This window comes from Macaca fascicularis, chromosome 6, assembly GCF_037993035.2.
Source record: "Macaca fascicularis isolate 582-1 chromosome 6, T2T-MFA8v1.1".
NCBI lineage: Eukaryota > Metazoa > Chordata > Mammalia > Primates > Cercopithecidae > Macaca > Macaca fascicularis.
In genome coordinates this window covers 87,167,842-87,186,194 of record NC_088380.1, presented here as the reverse complement: position 1 = coordinate 87,186,194, position 18,353 = coordinate 87,167,842, and the positions used below count along the sequence as shown (strand labels likewise).

At 34.5% G+C, this 18,353-nt stretch overlaps 1 protein-coding gene across 4 annotated transcripts in view; it reads right to left on the bottom strand.

The window, feature by feature from the left end:
- XRCC4 (X-ray repair cross complementing 4) overlaps window positions 1-18,353 on the bottom strand; it is a 289,569-nt gene that overhangs the window by 102,537 nt on the left and 168,679 nt on the right. For all 4 annotated transcript variants that reach the window (XM_045393995.2, XM_073993768.1, XM_065546472.2 and 1 more), the window contains one exon: window positions 268-415. In XM_045393995.2, coding sequence (XP_045249930.2) covers window positions 268-415 — 148 coding nt within the window. The remainder of the gene's footprint in view (window positions 1-267; window positions 416-18,353) is intronic.

Sequence of the window (18,353 nt, the reverse complement as noted above, 5' to 3'; positions counted from 1 at the left end):
GTATCCTACGTGCTGTTTCTAATTAATCTATAAAAACCATGAGAAAAAAATTTTTGCTTACATTTTCAGCATTTCAGCTTTAAATATGAATAGAAATTAACCAAATACCAGAAACAATATATTGATTCAAACATTTTACAATTCAAAAATCACATTTTCTTAAAAATAACTTTAAATAAGTTCAAAATGAAAATACAATTTTTAAGATCATATGTTAGATTTTCAAAAATGTCACCTCACTTCTTGGCAAAGAACAAAATGACTTACTTTTCCTTTTCTTGAAACTGATGCTCCTGAGGAGCCATTTTAGGTTCTGTCCCAAGATTCTTTTGCATTCGCTGTCTCCTTTTTCTACTTGGCGCAATATCAATGACATCAAGACTTGAAATAATGGAATCATCTTTACTTACAGCAGCTAAAATAAAATGAGATGAGAATGTGACCCAACAAAATTATGCACATCCATATCATTTGTGAGCAAAATATTAACTTGCTGTTTTAGCATTGACGTAAGGTGACAATTAAAATATAGCAAAACTACTCTTTCAAATCTTTATGCAGATTCGTTGAATCAGGTCAGTTAGATGGCATGTGATACTTTACTACTAACAAAACATCATGTATATTGTACGCATGGAATAATTCGATCAAAATGATCTTTAATGCTGGGTGAAAGTATTCTTGGAGATTTAATGGAGCTAGTATTTTTATTAGGACTGTAACTAGAAATCATAGCAACAATGACAAAACTGCGTTGATTTTTTTATTATTATTATATTTTAAGTTCTGAGATACACGTGCAGAATGTGCAGGTTTGTTACATACGTATACAAGCACCATGGTGGTTTGCTGCACCCATCAACCCGGCATCTATATTAGGTATTTCTCCTAATGCTATCCATCCCCTTGCCCCTCACCCACCGACAGGCCCTGGTGTGTGATGTTCCCATTCCTGTGTCCATGTGTTCTCGCTGTTCAACTCCCACTTATAAGCGAGAACATGCAGTGTTTGGTTTTCTGTTCCTGTGTTAGTTTGCTGAGAATGATGGTTTTTAGCTTCATCCATGTCCCTGCAAAGGACATGAACTCATCCTTTTTTATGGCTGCTTACTATTCCACGGTGTAATATGTAACATATTTTCTTTATCCAGTCTATCACTGATGGGTATTTGGGTTGGTTCCAAGTCTTTGCTATTGTAAGCAGAGCTGCAATAAACATACATGTGCATGTTTCTTTATAGCAGAATGATTTATAATCCTTTGGGGATATACCCAGTAATGGGATTGCTGGGTCAAATGCTATTTCTGGTTCTAGATCCTTAAGGAATCACCACACTGTCTTCCACAATGATTAAACTAAGTTGCACTCCCACCAACAGTGTAAAAGCATTCCTATTTCTCCACATACTCTCCAGCATCTGTCGTTTGTTGACTTTTTAATGATCGTCATTCTAACTTGCGTGAGATGGTATCTCACTGTGGTTTTGATTTGTATTTCTCTGATGGCGAGTGATGATGAGCTTTTTTTCATATGTTTGTTGGCCACATAAATGTCTTGTTTTGAGAAGTGTCTGTTCATATCCTTTGGCCACTTTTTGATGGGGTTGTTTTTTTTTTTTTTCCTGTAAATTTGTTTAAGTTCAGTGTAGATTCTGGATACCAGCCCTTTGTCAGATGGGTAAATTGCTACAGAATGGGAGAAACTGAATCGATTTTGAATAGTGTGCCCAAAGTTTAATTTTTTCTCCCTTAAGCCCGTTATTTTTACTGTGTAATTTTGCAGCATGAGTGGTTTTTCAGGTACACATATATTACATTCTGGCAGAAAAGCTTGCATGTTGAGTTCTCACTCTGTGTAGTTCATGCTTTACTTGATCTCTCTGAGACAACATGGACACTGTTGAACATTCTACTGAAATTCCTCTTTTTTTTTTTCTATTATAACTATTAACTTCCAGATCTTATGTTTTGGGCCCTTTGCTATGGGTTTTCCATGTATTACCTTGTTAATCCTTAAAATTACTTCATAAAGTACTTATTATTACTATCTTCATTTTATTTTTAAGGAAAACAAAGCTTCAGAGAGGTTAAGTGACTTTCCCAAATCACACAGCTTTTGTTCTTATATTTCGTCATTATGACAATTAAAAAGTATGTTTTCCTAGTGGGTAAACTATTCTTTGATCAAATATTAAGTGAAAGCCCATCAAAGCATAGTTTACTTCCCAAAGCTGTTTAAGTTTTAGGACATTTTTTATTAGCCTCTAAAAATGTATTGGGAATAGATAAGGGTAAATTAAAAAGGAAGTGTTTTTTTTTTTAAACACATTCAAGCTGAAAGATTTCCCAATGCTATTAAGCTAAGAGATGACTAATGAAAGTACAAGTATATGCTTGTCTATGAACAAAACTAGCAAAACTCTTAGAGGTAGAGGACATTTCAATTACAGATGTATAAACTGGATAAAGATTATATTTAATGTCACAGCAGATATCTAGGAAAAAAGAATATTAAGTTTAAATCAAAATACAAGGCAAAATTTTTAAAAATATAATTAGTGAAAAGTTTTGCCATTCATTTCAGAACTCCAAATGATGTCTTACAAATTGGCAACCAAAAAGGATACCGTATGTGGGAAGTGATTACATCATGTGTTACAATGTCTGCAACTTACTTTAAAATCCAACGTTACTAAAGGTATGTTAGTGAGGGTGGACTATAACCAAGATGTTTCTAGCATCTAATCCGGAATGCACCAGCCAGGAGCAGGCTGATGGGATCAGAAATCTGTACTCCTAAGGGGGTCACTCCAGGTCCTTTTGTTATTCATATTTCAATCAATAACTGATGACTTACTAATAAGTATACTGAATGACAAAATGTATGCCTATTGATAAAAACAAAGCATGTAAACTAACTTGATGAACATTGCATATGGATTTTCATGAGTGAATTAAAAGTACCAGTGTTATACAGACTGGCTAAAATATATTAGAAATACTGCCCATCATTTTACAGACAAGGTGTAAAAATCTCATGAGGCCTATTTACACCTAGAGATAATCTTCCACTAAATTTTTAAATGGTTCTGTGTCCAGCTATGAACCCTGAACAATTGTGGTTGTTCAGGAAACTTTTTATTTGTCAAAAATGAACATTTTCTATGAGGTAGTGACTGGGAAACCTAAAAGGACAGAGAGCTTGCAATTTTTTTTCAAACTTATAGGACAGGTTCATGAATTATTTTGTGCTTACTTGCAAGTAAATAGTTAATAATTGTATGTGTGGCAAAATTTGATTTGAGAATTTTATTAATTGCCTTGAAACAAAATTGTGGGAGAAGTAGCTAATGTTCTCATACTTCAAACTTCTTGGTGACTATCATTATTAAACCACAAATAAACTGAAGTTGTGTGTGACCAAGTACTTCCGGCCAGTTCACCACATTATGATGCATTCCTCTTGATAATTACACTGTAACCTTTCTATAAAATTGGCATGAAGAAAAACGGCTAGCTGTATAAGCTTAGTTACAGTTTAAATGGAATACATCTTTTTTGGTTTGTGTTTGCACCATGGGAACAGTGTTCCCCTCAGTTTTTCACATAAATGTAATAGCAGACCATATCGTAATAGATGCTCTTACTTCAAATATTTCTTTACAATGAAGTTTCAATACCCATCTAGCCTTAAAAAAAAGGCAAAAACAATCCATTCTGTCCTTCTCTCTTTACCCTGAAACCAGGATAAAAAGGCACTACTCCAATACTTGGCACCTAAGTATTAAATTGCTCATCTCAAATATTTTTCAAATTTTTTTTCTTTTCTTATTTATTTTTATTTTTTTTGAGATGGAGTTTTACTCTTTTCACCCAGGCTGGAGTGCAATGGTATGATCTCGGCTTACTGCAACCTCCGCCTCCCGGGTTCAAACAATTCTCCTGCCTCAGCCTCCCCAGTAGCTGGGATTACAGGAGTCTGCCGCCATGCCTGGCTAATTTTTGTATTTTTAGTAGAGACAGGGTTTCATCATGTTGGCCAGGCTGGTCTTGAACTACTGAGCTCAAGTGATCCACCCACCTCGGCCTCCCAAAGTGCTGGGATTACAGGTGTGAGCCACCGCGCCTGGCCTACATTTTTCAAATTTCAACTCATCCTGCCTTTTTCCTCCAATTGTGATAATGTTTGGTCTTTTCATTGTCTTTGGGTCTTGATGCTAAATACTACAATTCTGTTCTGACATTAGCTCCCTTGAACAATGACTGTGAGTCTCCAAATGAGCAATGCTATTTCATATACAACAGAAGGGATCCGAACTATATCAATAGGAGGTCACAGATAGGAGTTCAAAAATGTCTATAATATTCATCACCTTACATATACATTCAAGTGCAATAATTCAAGTTTTCACTTTCAAGTCTGGTATCTCATTGTTAAAAAAATCAATTCATATTAAGTATATTAGGTTATATGTATTCATTTTAGATATGAGAGAGAACTTGAACAGAATTGGAAAAGAATGGCAAATGTTCAAAGGGTAATGAAGAGGAGTGTGGCCTTGTAACAGCATGCATGAAAGGTGCAGGAAATGAGACAGGATAAATATGGGCAGCAGAAAAGAAATGGAAGGAGTAAGAAGGCAGAGAGATAGTTAAATCAGCTTGCAAGTTTTCAAATTCAGGCAGAAAAGTATGGATTCAATATTGACTGGGGAGGTTTTTTTCTTAAGCTGCCACCTCCAGAATTCTGTTTTTAATATTGTCATCATTTTTTTTTTTGTCATGACAACGTGTCTTTCACCATTTCCAGGATTTATTTTTTTTTTAAAGAAGACAAAAGGAGAAAAAACAAAAACAAAACAAAACAAAACAAAAAACCATTGCCAATTAACTTACTACAGCTGGAATACTGATTGGTATAGCCGTGGGACGAATTTCAAGTTCTTGTTAGGTTCACTGCATCTGGAAAATGAGGACTCTTTTCACAAGCCCTGTTACTGTTAAAGGTGGCTCCACAAAAAGCCACACTTCTTCTCATCTGACAGACGAACTGCAGGATCTTGGCAACAGTAGTTCAGACATGAGAAAGACAGGGAGTTAGCTTCCCTGGGTACTCTCAATGTCGGAATGAAATGACACTGTTGGCTAAGCTGCCGGGAATTTGGCTGAATCCCCTAAGTTAAATTACCTGGTAAACTTCAGCTTCTGACCAAGAAATCTTTAAATCTCAATATTTTTACAAATCACTTTTCAGGTTTATAATTTGTTTCTATAAGGTGCTCATTATTATCTCATGTTTATAGATGTTTTTCTTTTCATATGATATATAGCTTGACACACAGAAAGAGTCTATAATACTTGAATGAAGATTGCCACCTCTCTTCCCCTTTCCCCGCCACACAGATATGCCCATCTCTAGCCCCCTCAAATACATACACACACACACACACACACACACACACACACACCCCTCAATGTCCTGAAGCATGTTATTCACAGTTGTGGCGATGTAGCTTATAGAAGGAAGCAGGCTCTAATCTTCAGGTGTCTTGACCATGAAAAAAAAAACATGTGTACTATTTGCAAATGCCATGTCCAGACAAACCAACCAACCAACCACGAGTGGTTTCCCATTGCCTACAAAATGAAGTCCTAAGATCTTAGCCCTGCATTCAAATCCTTCTACAATGTGACCCCTCACCTGCCTTTGTAACCACACCTCCCACAAATCTTCTACCATGTATGTAAGCTATACCAAGGGCTGCCGGGTAACAATACCTTTATTTTTGTTCTGTACTTCCCCTGTTTGGAATGCCCTCTACTCCTTTACTGGCTTATCTATGTGCCTCCTTCTAGCACAGCCCAGCTCATTCCAGTCATCCTCGTCTAGTAGTCCCAATCCACAGAAATCTTTCCTGTCTCTGTAGGACTTACAGTTTGAATCACTCATCTTATACATACAATCTTATATTGTTACTCTCTTTTTATGTTTATCTCTTGTTTCTCCAATTAAATTATGAATACCCTATAGCTGGAACCCATGCCTCATGCTAAACCCTAACATATTACTCAGTAGTTTTATACAAGAGAAATATGAAGACTGGATCTCTTATTTTCAAATGTGCATCTTATTGTTTAATCAAAAACTTACTTATAAACCTCCAGATGAGATGTAGGGTAAAATGGAGTACGAATGCCTGGGTTTGGGTCTCCAGTTCTGCATTTACCTTGGGTATATTACAGAATTTCTAAGTTTCTCAGCTGAGAAAATGTATATAAACCATAATTTCTGAGATGACAAAATAGAGTAAATAAAAATGTACAATGTAAAATGTAAATAAAAAATATTTACAAATATTTTTGAATAAAAAAGTATCAGAAATATCCAATATCATCATTAAGGTATTATTTTTAAAACAGTATATTGTTAACAAAAGACCAAATTAATATTCATTTAGGTTATCTACTATATCTTTTCACAGACATAAAAAAAGTAAGATAAATACCAGTTTTCCTAATTCAAAATATTCCAATTGTCACAGAGCCAACATCTATTATGAACACAGAGTACTCAGTCTACTATGACGGCTTTTGGCTGTTTTATCTATTTATTTATTTCACAAGTGTTTATAAAATATTTAGAATCAATAAGTCATTGTTTCATTTCAAAAGATATAAAATATTAAGAGAAAAAAAGCACAAAATCCAAACCTTAAAATACAACCCTAACTGAATCTGAAACTTCAAAACACATATTCTTCCTTTCCCAAGAGAAAACAACCAACTATGCCTCAGGCTATCTTGTGCCTCTGTAGTTTGTCTTGCTGACAAGTACAAAGATAATCAAGAAAAGAGGCTGAGATAAGGTCTATCACACCATACTTCAATAGGCAGTATCTTAAAGTGACCTGTCTTGAGGCAGTAAATTTCTAATCTGACCAAACAAGCAAACCTTATTTTTTCATGCCATTTATCAAATGCCCATTTTCAAATCTGTAATCAGTTGCTACTCAGTTTTCACAATCTCACCTGAATAACTGACGACCATCTTACAAGACAAGTCAATGGTGTAATCTATGAATTAGCAATCACCAAATAAACTGATTATTAACATAACACCAAACACTTAAGAATGTATGTGTTTGAATCTGTGTACATATACTTTCCCAAATGTCAGGCTCCTCTCTCAGCCAGTACAGCTAGAAGTCAGACTTAATGACAAATACCTACTGACATTGGGGTAACTCAAAAGGTCATCTTTGGAAATCCAATACTCTCAATGTCAGAGGCAGAGTGGGCCACTAAGGATAAACCACAGACCCCAGAAGTATCTGCAGCATAAAAAATAGTAAGTTGATTATATTAGATATTTATTGTTCTATGCCTACAAAACATTTCAATGTTTATTTTTTAAATTTTTATTTATTTATTTATTTATTTATTTTTGAGACGGAGTCTCGCTCTGTCGCTCAGGCTGCAGTGCAGTGGCACCATCTCTGCTCACTGTAAGCTCCGCCTCCTGGATTCAAGCCACTCTCCTGCCTCAGCCTCCTGAGTAGCTGGGACGACAGGCGCCCGCCACCACAACCGGCTAATTTTTGTATTTGTAGTAGAGATGGGGTTTCACCATGTTGGCTAGGATGGTCTCGATCTCTTGACCTCGTGATCCACCCGCCCTGGCCTCCCAAAGTGCTGGGATTACAGGCGTGAACCACCGCGCCCAGCCTCAATGTTTAATTTTTAAAAATTGTTTCTTAAAACTTTACAACCAAAGGAATTCACTTCTTCAGACCTTAAGAATTCATTTATTCCTCCACTCATTCAACCAATATTTATTGAGTGTTTTATGAAGTATTCTATGCAGAGGCAAATATTAAGGTAAATTTCAGAGGCATTCCTTGAAAAAACTCTGGAACTGTGGCACTATCCAGAAGATACTACCAGCATGCATTCAAAAAGTTTATAATTAAGTAGGACGGAAAGACACAACTATTTGTAAGACAGCCATAAGCCACACAAGCAATTAAAAAGGAACTAATTTAATAGTTCTAAGGTAGGCACAGATTTCCAGCTGTTTACTACATTTCCCAAATTAATCTGTGAACCTTCGATTTTTCTTTTCCATTGTCAAATATCTATTATAACTTGATTTCTTACATTGCTTTTCTTCTTATATAGATGCTTTTTTTTTGAAAGCATAATGCTTACAATCAGATGGCTCTGAAGTACATTTTCCAAAAGAGAAAATTAAAGGGCTAGCTCACTCTGAGCAAACTGATTTAATAAAAGCCTTGGCTTCAGAATTAGGTTTCAGGATGTTTCAGAATAAACTCAAACAGCAAATCTGAATTGAAACTATACAATCACCTTTTTCGGTAGAACTTTTGGGTAGCCCTCAAACATCCTTAGATTTGATCAAACTTGCAATAATGTATCTAATATTTATAAGCTCCATGAAGGCAGGGACTAAGTTTGTCTTATTCACTGATAAATCAAGACAGATTAGAATGGTGTGTAACACTAAGTAATTTCTCAATAAATATTCATCGATGGCTATAAATTCTTAAATACTAATGGAACCTAATAATAAATAACTTACAAGTTATTTTGCATCCGTGTGAAATACCATATTATTGATTATATGCCTGCTGGTGCTAGTTCCAGTTAACATTAAGAAAAGAAAAACATTAGTGGGAAAAAGCAATTTATGAAAGAGCAACATTAAACCTTCAATTTATATCATTTTGAAGTTAAAAATAACAAATCTCTGAAAGCACTTTAAATGGTTAATAAGTTTCCAGAAAACAAAACTAAAATTTCTCAGCTTTCAACAGCTACCTATGTCATGAAATGTTTGGAGTCAACACAAAGCTTCATTGTTTTCATAGGTTGACTTCTGTCAACCTAAGACGTTTGTTGGTGATTTCTTCATAGAGATTTCTAAGGATTTTTGAAATTTTCGTTGTTTTTTATTTTACTCAACTGTTAATAAAACTTAGACTTTTTACAAAGCTTAGAGAGGTTTTCATTGAACTAGGATAAATTTAAAAATTGGACAAAATAAATAAAATATAAAACCTTTGTAAAAGAAATGGTATAGGAAATCTTTCAGGATATTTTTAAAAAATAATACATTACTAGCATATTACCTGCAGTGACTCTACATTACCTGGTTAGAACTAGGACAAGATCACTAGCCTGACTAGTAAGTCAAAATCAAAATCTGATAAAATTGGCAGAGTGAATTATTAGCATGATTGATTATCTGGTTAATTTGGTCGATAAGAACAGTGTTATATATCACAGACTCTCTCTCTCTGATCATTAACAGGGGTAGGAAGAGGAACTTAACTGAATTTATTTGACAATGATAAATCTTTCCACTTCATTTTGCCAATGCATGCTTAATCACAGAAAAATCTGGAATAATTTTGATACATTAGGACAAAACATTCTATATGCACTTCTTTAAACTCCTTTACAACAAGGTTGATGCCTCTGTGATATAATTTGGCCAGTTTGTAGTTGTTCTATGAAAAGGAAACTAGAAGGCTAAATTTCAGCGGCATTCCTTGAAAACTGTGAAATGATTTTCAAAAAAGAGATTTCCAACACTAGACATGTCCTAACTAGCTTTAAAACAGAATGGGATTAGGCAACACTTTCATTTAGAAGGAATAAGAAACATTCCACACCAAATGGTCAAATAACTAAGAAAATGTTTATATTGAATTAATAAAATACTTTAGAAGAATTCCAAACTTGAGTCTGTGAGTCATTGTCTTTATAACTATGGGCAGGCCACATAACAATTCTGTAAAAGTTTATTTTTAAATCTGTAAAATTAGGCGGGGAAAAATTAGACTAAGTGGTTACTTCTGGTATAAAAAATCCCTGATTCTGTAATTTACCTTATGATGCTTTTTAAAAATGATTATATTATCCAGATTTGGTAAGACAGACTAATGCACTTTTAGACCATTTTGAAGCACTTTTAAGTTAGTAGTATTGGGTCAAAAAGCATTGCCCAAATAGAATTTTCATTTCCAAACATACACATGTTTTCTTTATGTTATACCACTTCATGTTATTTATGATTTTTCAAAATTTTCAACAAAAACCTCATAAGGCTTTTATTTTTTAAATGACTAATTTGTATATCCTTTGGTTATTGGTACTCAAAATTAGACAATTAAAAGCTAAAGTTACTTTGAACATCTATTTGACAAGAATAATAACTGGTAAATTTATCATGGTTTATTATAAATGTATTTTTAATGAAATCTTATATTTATGAAGACTGTTTAGCTATCTTCAAATTACAGTTAACAATGATTATTAGCGATGTGTGAACTCCTTATTTTGAGCATGCTGTCTCAGTAACGTGTTCAGGTCAAAGCTTTCTTAATGTCATTGTCCACAAAACTTGTCATGCCCCAAATATGGAATCAGTCTTGATGCCTTTCAAAACTTCATCATGCAAATCTAATCAGTATCACATAAAAAGTTCTTAGGTGTGTCTAATAATTATCTGCATCTCCAATACTTCCACAGTTTCTTAGATTACTGCTATAGTTTATACATGGCCAAGCAGATAAAATTAATTCTCATTAAAACATCTAGGGGAATTTTTCTAAAAATGCAACTCTGATCAAGTCAGATCCTTTTCTATTGCCTTCAAAACAAAAATAAAATTCCCTAAAGTATTTTTTAAAATGTCATTCTTTTCCTGGTCAGTTTACTTCTACAATTATACAATTTTAGATAATACTAATTGTCTAAAAAACTGTATTCAGAAAGAAATCACTCAAGGTTTTCAATTATCTAAAATATATCATCAATACAGAAAGCTTCAACTTGCTACTAAGTTAAGCTTACTAGCTTAACTGAAGTTGAAGATTAAGATGTAATCATCTTAATCTTCTGTGGATGACATATCAGTTCCTCTGATGCTTCCTTGGTCAGATTTCTTGATAGTTCCCAATTAATTTTTTATTGTTTTCCTTCATCTAAGACAACAGTCCCCAACCTTTATGGCACCAAGAATGGGGTTTCTTGGAAGACAATTTTTCCATGGACCGGGTGAGGTTGGGGGGATGATTTTGCCAGTGATCTGACAAGAGGTGGAGCTCAGGTGGTAATTCTCCCTGGATGACTTCTCACCTACTGCTGTGCGGCCCAGTTCCTAACAGGCCACGAACCAGAACTGGTCTGCTGCTTGGGGATTGAGGACCCCTGCTGTAAGATATGGATGAAGGCATCATGATCTTACTTGGTTGGCTACCTAAATAGTGTTTATGATTTTCTGGTCAACAGCCCCAAATCCTTAGAATTACGCATACTTGTTCATAAGTTTTTCCAACTGGTATTAACTCCTGTCAGGTTTGATTAAATCCATTGCTTGTGGAACTAAATTTGCTAAGCAGAATTGCAGGCAATCAGCAAAACTATTTTAAAATATTTTATCTTCCCTTTCTAAAATCTGTATTTACCTAGCAAACACAATCAAAGAAGGCAAATACAGTTAAAAAAGGTTAACGTGTGTATGTCACTCCACTAAGATTTATAAACAGATAGGAAGTCCATATTTCAATCTCATAAGGTATTTTAATCTTATGAAACTGGAAGTGGGGACATCAAATCATAGTATGCCTCATAAAGTTATCTATCTTACTATCTGAAATTCATAAAATGTGCTTTTGTGCAAAATGCATTTATCTTATAAGTTAAAATGCACAAACTGTTACTTTAAAGGATTGATAATTTCGTAGTATTATCATTTTGTATAAAATGGAAAAAAATGAGAAAAGAATATCTAAATAAGAAACATCTTTCCAATGAGGTAAATGCTTCATGTATGCTCACATTTTAAAATTTCTAATTCTTCCATGATAAACTGACATTTAGAAACATGATTCATCATGTTGCTTGGTCGTATTAGGTGCCCCAAAAATTACTGTTTTAATAAAAATAGCACCAAGGAAAATACTGAAGATTATATAAGCAGAATATAAAAGACACAAAGCTTTTTCTAATTAAATATGGACAAAGTGACAGACTAAAATTTTGCCAGATTTGTTAATCTATAAACATAACTTCTTTTTTAAAAAGTCTGTAATTTTCATTATAAGGCCAACACTGAATTCAAAGCCTCACACATTTAACTGGAGTTGGCATTTAAAATGTCCCTGTGGAGAATATTCTAGTCTTGTACAAAGGAGTATATTATTTGTAAATAATGGTTACCAGATATCTTAGCCAAGGAATACAGTTACACAAGGGAGTTTAACATAACACAGCTGGAAAAGTACAGAAGAAGAAAGAAAAAGTCTGTATTTTTGTTACTGCTCAGACAGATGAATAGATATATAGATAGACATAGATATCTATATCCATATTGGTATATCAGTTGGAAAATAAAAAATATAAATGCTGTAAGTAAAAGTGAGAAATATTATGCCTAATAGAAAAAAGGACAATGATAGAAAAAAATTAACTTGAAAGAAACTTCCATAAATAATTTGAGAGATTTTTTATCCATAGAAAAACAAGGATGAAAGAAACAGTGACCTTCAAGAACGAGTATTCAATAGACAATAATCAATTTCTTGTAGGTAATGTGACTGTTGCAGAGGGAAGTAGAGGAGATTAAGAGAGAGGTATTAAAAGGACAGATGGAGGTGGGAGTGGGAAAAGTGGGGGAAAGAGAACAGATCGAGAAATACATTTTTACTGAACCTTTTCTAAAGTTAATCTGTATTATCCTCCCTGATCAAATAAGACATTTTCAAATGTCTTCCAAACAATTATTTATACTATACATAGTTGCTTTTTAGGTAAATAATAACTTTTAAATACAGATATCAAATGAACATTTTTATTGGAAATCTAAATAAACTGGCACATTTTAACATCTATTAATTTTCAGCCAAAAAATCTTATGCAATTATTCAAAAAGCAATCTGTCTAATTTTTCCTTTATTTTATATTTATTCATGCATTTCTATGACAATAACAATTACATTTCTAGGTTTCTAGTAGCTACATATTTCTATTTTGTTTATATTTTTAGACAATAAATTATTTAAAAATCTACTAATTGTGGGTAATTATATTAAACACGATAGGTCCAAAGGTCAATAAGGTCATATAACTCACTTCCTAGACTCCTCTCTCTAAGTCTACACAGCAACAGATTAATTTCAAAATCTCTTGTTTCATTAATTATAATAAAGAAAACAGGGTACTCTAATGATTTAAGCCCTGAATAGTTTTTTTTTTTTTTATTACCAAAACACCTGTTGCTTTTTTACAACTTATTTCATTAAACACAGAAGAATGTTGATTTTGTTACCCGAGGACATCAAAAGCTAAGAAAACAAACTTTCCTTAATAGAACCATTCTCAGAACACTTTTCTCAACACAAGTGGTTTTAACATGCTGCTCCTTCTCAGGATGGGGTTTTTACAAAGTGGTTTATATTATTGTTCCAAGCTAGTGTGATTTATCTTTTATATGTTGTAATATATATGTATATTTAACTTCAAAACAGTAGTGTTATTAGTATGAAATATATAAAATTGATTTCAGCAAAAACTAATTTCTAAGAAGTTGAATTTAATTCTATGCCAAACTTATGTTAAAGATGTTTTCAATTTCTCAAGAAGAAATTACTGGTTTTCCACATTGGACAACAGTTTGTGCAGGACTGTGCTTCCTGAAAGAAGAGAAATACAAGAGGTGAGCCCTAGGACCACTCTGTCTTTCTACCTGCTGTACTCCAGACCTCAACACAGGGATGTAGGTGGAGCCCAGGCAGACCACAATGACCTCATTCAACTAAAGAGGCACAAAGTAGAGCTTGGTGCTGTTGAAATAGCTAGAATTTATAAGGCAAAACGGTGGGAAAGCATTAACTACACAAAAAACGAGCCCCAAAAGGAGTTACCATAAGTCATTGGATGCATATTAAGCTGCACATGCACAAAGCAAGGCTGAAGACCTGGCAGAAAATAGCTAACTGAAGAGCCATGAGCTGTGATTTGAACAGAAATCCAGATGTCACATACTAAGAGATGCAGAACTTCACTGAAAATGCTAAGCACTCACGTGACACCCCTAAAAGGTCTAGACCCACTCTAATTGAGCTTACAGAAAAGAAGAAAACAGAGCAAGCTGACTTTCCAATAAATTGTCTCCCAGAACAAAAGTCAATGCTCTTTAACAAAAGACAACAAAATCCTACAACATAGAAATCAGAATGTCTAGTATATAACAAAAAATTACTGACATATGAAATAACAGGAAAATGTGACCCATAAAGAAGAAATCACTAATACTTCTAGTACATAATGAGGAGAGTTATATTTCCTTTTCTATTATATATACCATTATATAATAGTACAATCCTTGAAATAATAGAAAAATATATTTTAAATTAGTTACACCACTTCAATTCCAAAAACATTTTTAACTTTGCACATTGTTTTTGAAAGATATGCTCTAAGAGCGTGCCTTCATCTGCCACATCTCCAATATCACTTCCTCCATTCTCTATTAATTTAATCTTTCTCAGTGACAGGCATGCAGCAGGGATTCTAAGTTTTGCAGAACCCTGCATGCACATCAACTTTCTGCTTGTAATTAGGAATGCTGGGTAGGTCAACAAACCTAACACACACCTTCCTGTTTTGTCCTTCCCTTCTCCATAACATTAAAATGTGCTTCCAATTTTCCAATCTCTTGCTTCCTTTATCCAGCTGACACTGGTTTCAGGATCAATACCCTCCCTTCTGGTGTCTCTTTCCTAGCTCTCATTCTCACTAAACTGATCCATGATCCTTTCCAGGGTAACTGCATGCTGTAGACTACCTTTTCTGTTGGTAAGATATTTCTTTTAAAAGACTGAATTGCGTTCCCCCGAGATTCTTAAGTCCTAAATCTCCAGCACACCTGAGAATATGACTGTCTTTGGAAATAAGTCCTTAAAACAGGTAGATAATGTTAAGTTAGGTCAAGGAGGTGGGCCCTAGCCCAGTGAGTACGATGTCTTTATTAGAAGAGGAAGAAACACCAGGGAAGTGCATGTACAGAGAAGAAGGTAGCCATGTGCAAGTCAAGAAGAGAGGTCTCAGGAGAAACCAAAAAGACCAACATCTTCTTCTTCCACTTCTCCAAAGATGTGAGAAAATAAATTTCTGTTGGTAAGTCCTCAGTCTGTAGTATTTTGTTATGGCAGCCTTAGCAAACTCATACACCCCTGAATATATTTTCATTTTTCCTGAAGTGTTCACTCACCTTCTTCATCATTGTGAAACTAATTTGATGGCATCACTTCCGTTAAAACATTATCCTCATCCCTTGAAGTAATACAAGCATATAGAAGAATATTTACCAACTACCGTTACTTCTAGACTATTATTCCAGTCTTTATAGAAAAATTTAATTTTGAACACAAATGACACATCGAGAGAGAAAGAAAAACAAGATGAGAGAAAGATATCATAATTGAAAATCTAAATAGCAATGTGGTGTTATAGAAATTTAGTTTAAGAGTTGGTTATATATGATACCTGGTTTTGAATCCTACTTGCCCTGCTTATCATCTGTGTAATCTTGAGCAAACTACTTAATCTCACTCTGGATAAAAACAGAACCTACCTCATATTTTTGTTGTGAGTAAACTATATTAACAATTGTAAAGCAGTTAGCTTGGCACATTAGTTGTTATACAAGTGCTAGCTATTACCAAGGAAATTGATTTTGGATGGGATTGCTAAGGGAGTAAGTGCAGGAAAAAGGGCCTCAGTGACGGGAAGGTTAAAGTAGGAAGTGTTGATTATATATACGTTAGAAATTTGGAGTTAAATGAAGGTTAGATTCAATCATAATTTTTAAAATAAGAAGTAACTGGGCATGGTGGCGCACAGCTGTAGGCCCAACAGCTACTTGGGAGGCTGAGGTAGGAGGATCACTTGAGTCCAGGAGTAAGGCTGCAGTGGACTATGATCACACCACGACTTTCCAGCCTGGGCAACAAAGTGAGACCTTGTGCCAAAAAAAATAAAATAAAATAAAATGAAAATGAAATAAGTAGAGCAAGAGATAAATATTTCTTGTTTATTTGTTTTAAGATAAAGGAGAATTGTACATGCTTATAATCTCGGAACTTCATATTTACAATCTCATACAGTTAGTAAAAGTGAGAAATAGAATAAATATCCATGAAGCAAAACACTGAAAGAGATTAAGGAGATTAAAAGTATTGAGCACAGGAACAAACAAGGGTAAGTAGTGTTTCATGCAAGGTTTGTGTCAGCTTACACACACACACACATGCACACACACACACAACGTGTATACGAGTGACCCTTGGGCAACATGGATTTGAACTGTGAGGATCCATTTATATGCAAATTTTTTTAAAAAATAAAAGTTACACTGAATTTGCCTGCCTCTCCTGCTTCCCCTTCCTTCTCTTCCACTTCTTCAGGATCTGCCACCCTGAGACAGAAAGACCAACCCTTCCTCCTCCTCCTCTTCCTCCTCCTCCCACTCTTCCTCAGCCAACTCAAGGGGAATGCCAGGGTGAAGACCTTTTTGAGAATTCACTTCCACTTAATGAATAGTAAATATATTTTCTCTTCCTTATGATTTTCTTAATAACATTTCCTTTTCTCTAGTTTACTTTATTGTAAGAATATATAATAGTATTTAATACATAAAACACAAAATATGTGTTAAACGACTGTTTATGTTATCGGTGAGGCTATTAGTAAAGATTTGGGTAAGTCAAAAGTTCTATGTGGTATTCTGACTGTATGGGAAGTAAGCACCTCTAAACCCCGCATTGTACAAGGATCAGTACTTGACTGAAAGGTGAAATATATTCTTACTGTGGGTCTCAGTAAAAAGTTTTGAACTTTCTTATCTAGAGTATATGACACTTTTTAAAGGTATACTTTTTTCCCGAAATGAGAAGAAAAAAAGGATCAGTGAACTGACAGTAGGGAAGTACTATTTTATTTAACAGAATTAATTCACTTGTATATTATATTCATTACACAAAAAGATAGATTTGTGTAAAATTATGTCGTGCTTCTTGAAATTCAATATAAATCACTAATATGGCTGCAATGAGTTAATAAGTGCACATTAACTTAAAAATCTTACAACTAAAATTTTTATTTTCTTCTTTTATTTACTTCATATTACTGATTTTTTTTTTTTTTTTTTTTTTGGAGACTTAGTCTTACTTTGTTGCCCTGGCTGGAGTGCATTGGTGTGATCTAGGCTCACTGCAACCTCCACCACCTGGGTTCAAGCGATTCTTGTGCCTCAGCCTCCTACTTCATGTAGCTGGAATTACAGGTGTGTGCCACCACGCCTGGCCAATTTTTGCATTTTTAGTAGAAACAGAGTTTTGCCATGTTGGCCAGGCTGGTCTCAAACTCCTGACCTCAAGTAATCCGCCTGCCTTTGCCTCGCAAAGTGCTGGGATTTCAGGCATGAGCCATCGTGCCTGGCCTTGAATTTTTAAGTCAGTGAATGAATCACTTTTACAAAGTCCAGCGGGACATTCGCAAGATGTCAATTAAATATAAACACTGGTTTTCACATACTTGTGAAAATACTTGGGCTACCTTAGAAACCCCTCAAATGCAATCTTTCTTCTTCCTGACACTGGTCTTAGTGGGTAAGTTTTAGAACTCCCAATATACCATGGTACTGGCTTTTCCTCGTGATCTCACTCACTTGCACAATTTCAGCTATCATGTACACACAAGAATACAGAATCTACCTTTGTGTGTTTTGTAACCCTGGATACAGAGTTCCAAGTGTTTCCTGGACATTTTTGTGTGTGTGTGTCCCCAAAGTAAAAGTTCAATATGTAAGCATTTTACATCATTAGTGTTGATTACTATCTTTACTATCAAAGTAGAAACCTAAAAGTCAGAATGCCCCCATTCGTAATAATTAGCAAATAATTAAGTTCTGTCAATTCTATCGCCACATAGTTCTCAGCTCTCCCCTCTCTCTATTTCTGAGGACACTGTTTTAGTTCAGGTCATTACTTCTCTCTTGTTTGGATCCAATACCCCTTTACATTTATCTCTGCATTTTTGGTCTTCTTTCTCTAGACATTCTTCACACTCCAGTCAGAGTTATCTTTCTAAAATGTCAATTTAATTCTCTGAAGCTTTCTATCCAGCTCGTTTCTTGTCACTCTGCCACACAAACTCTGAATCAGTAACACAGCCTCTCCCCCTTACTTGAATATGTCCTATTATTTTACATTCATTCATTCATTTATGGAGTCTGGGTCTCACTCTGTCACCCAGCCTGAAGTGCA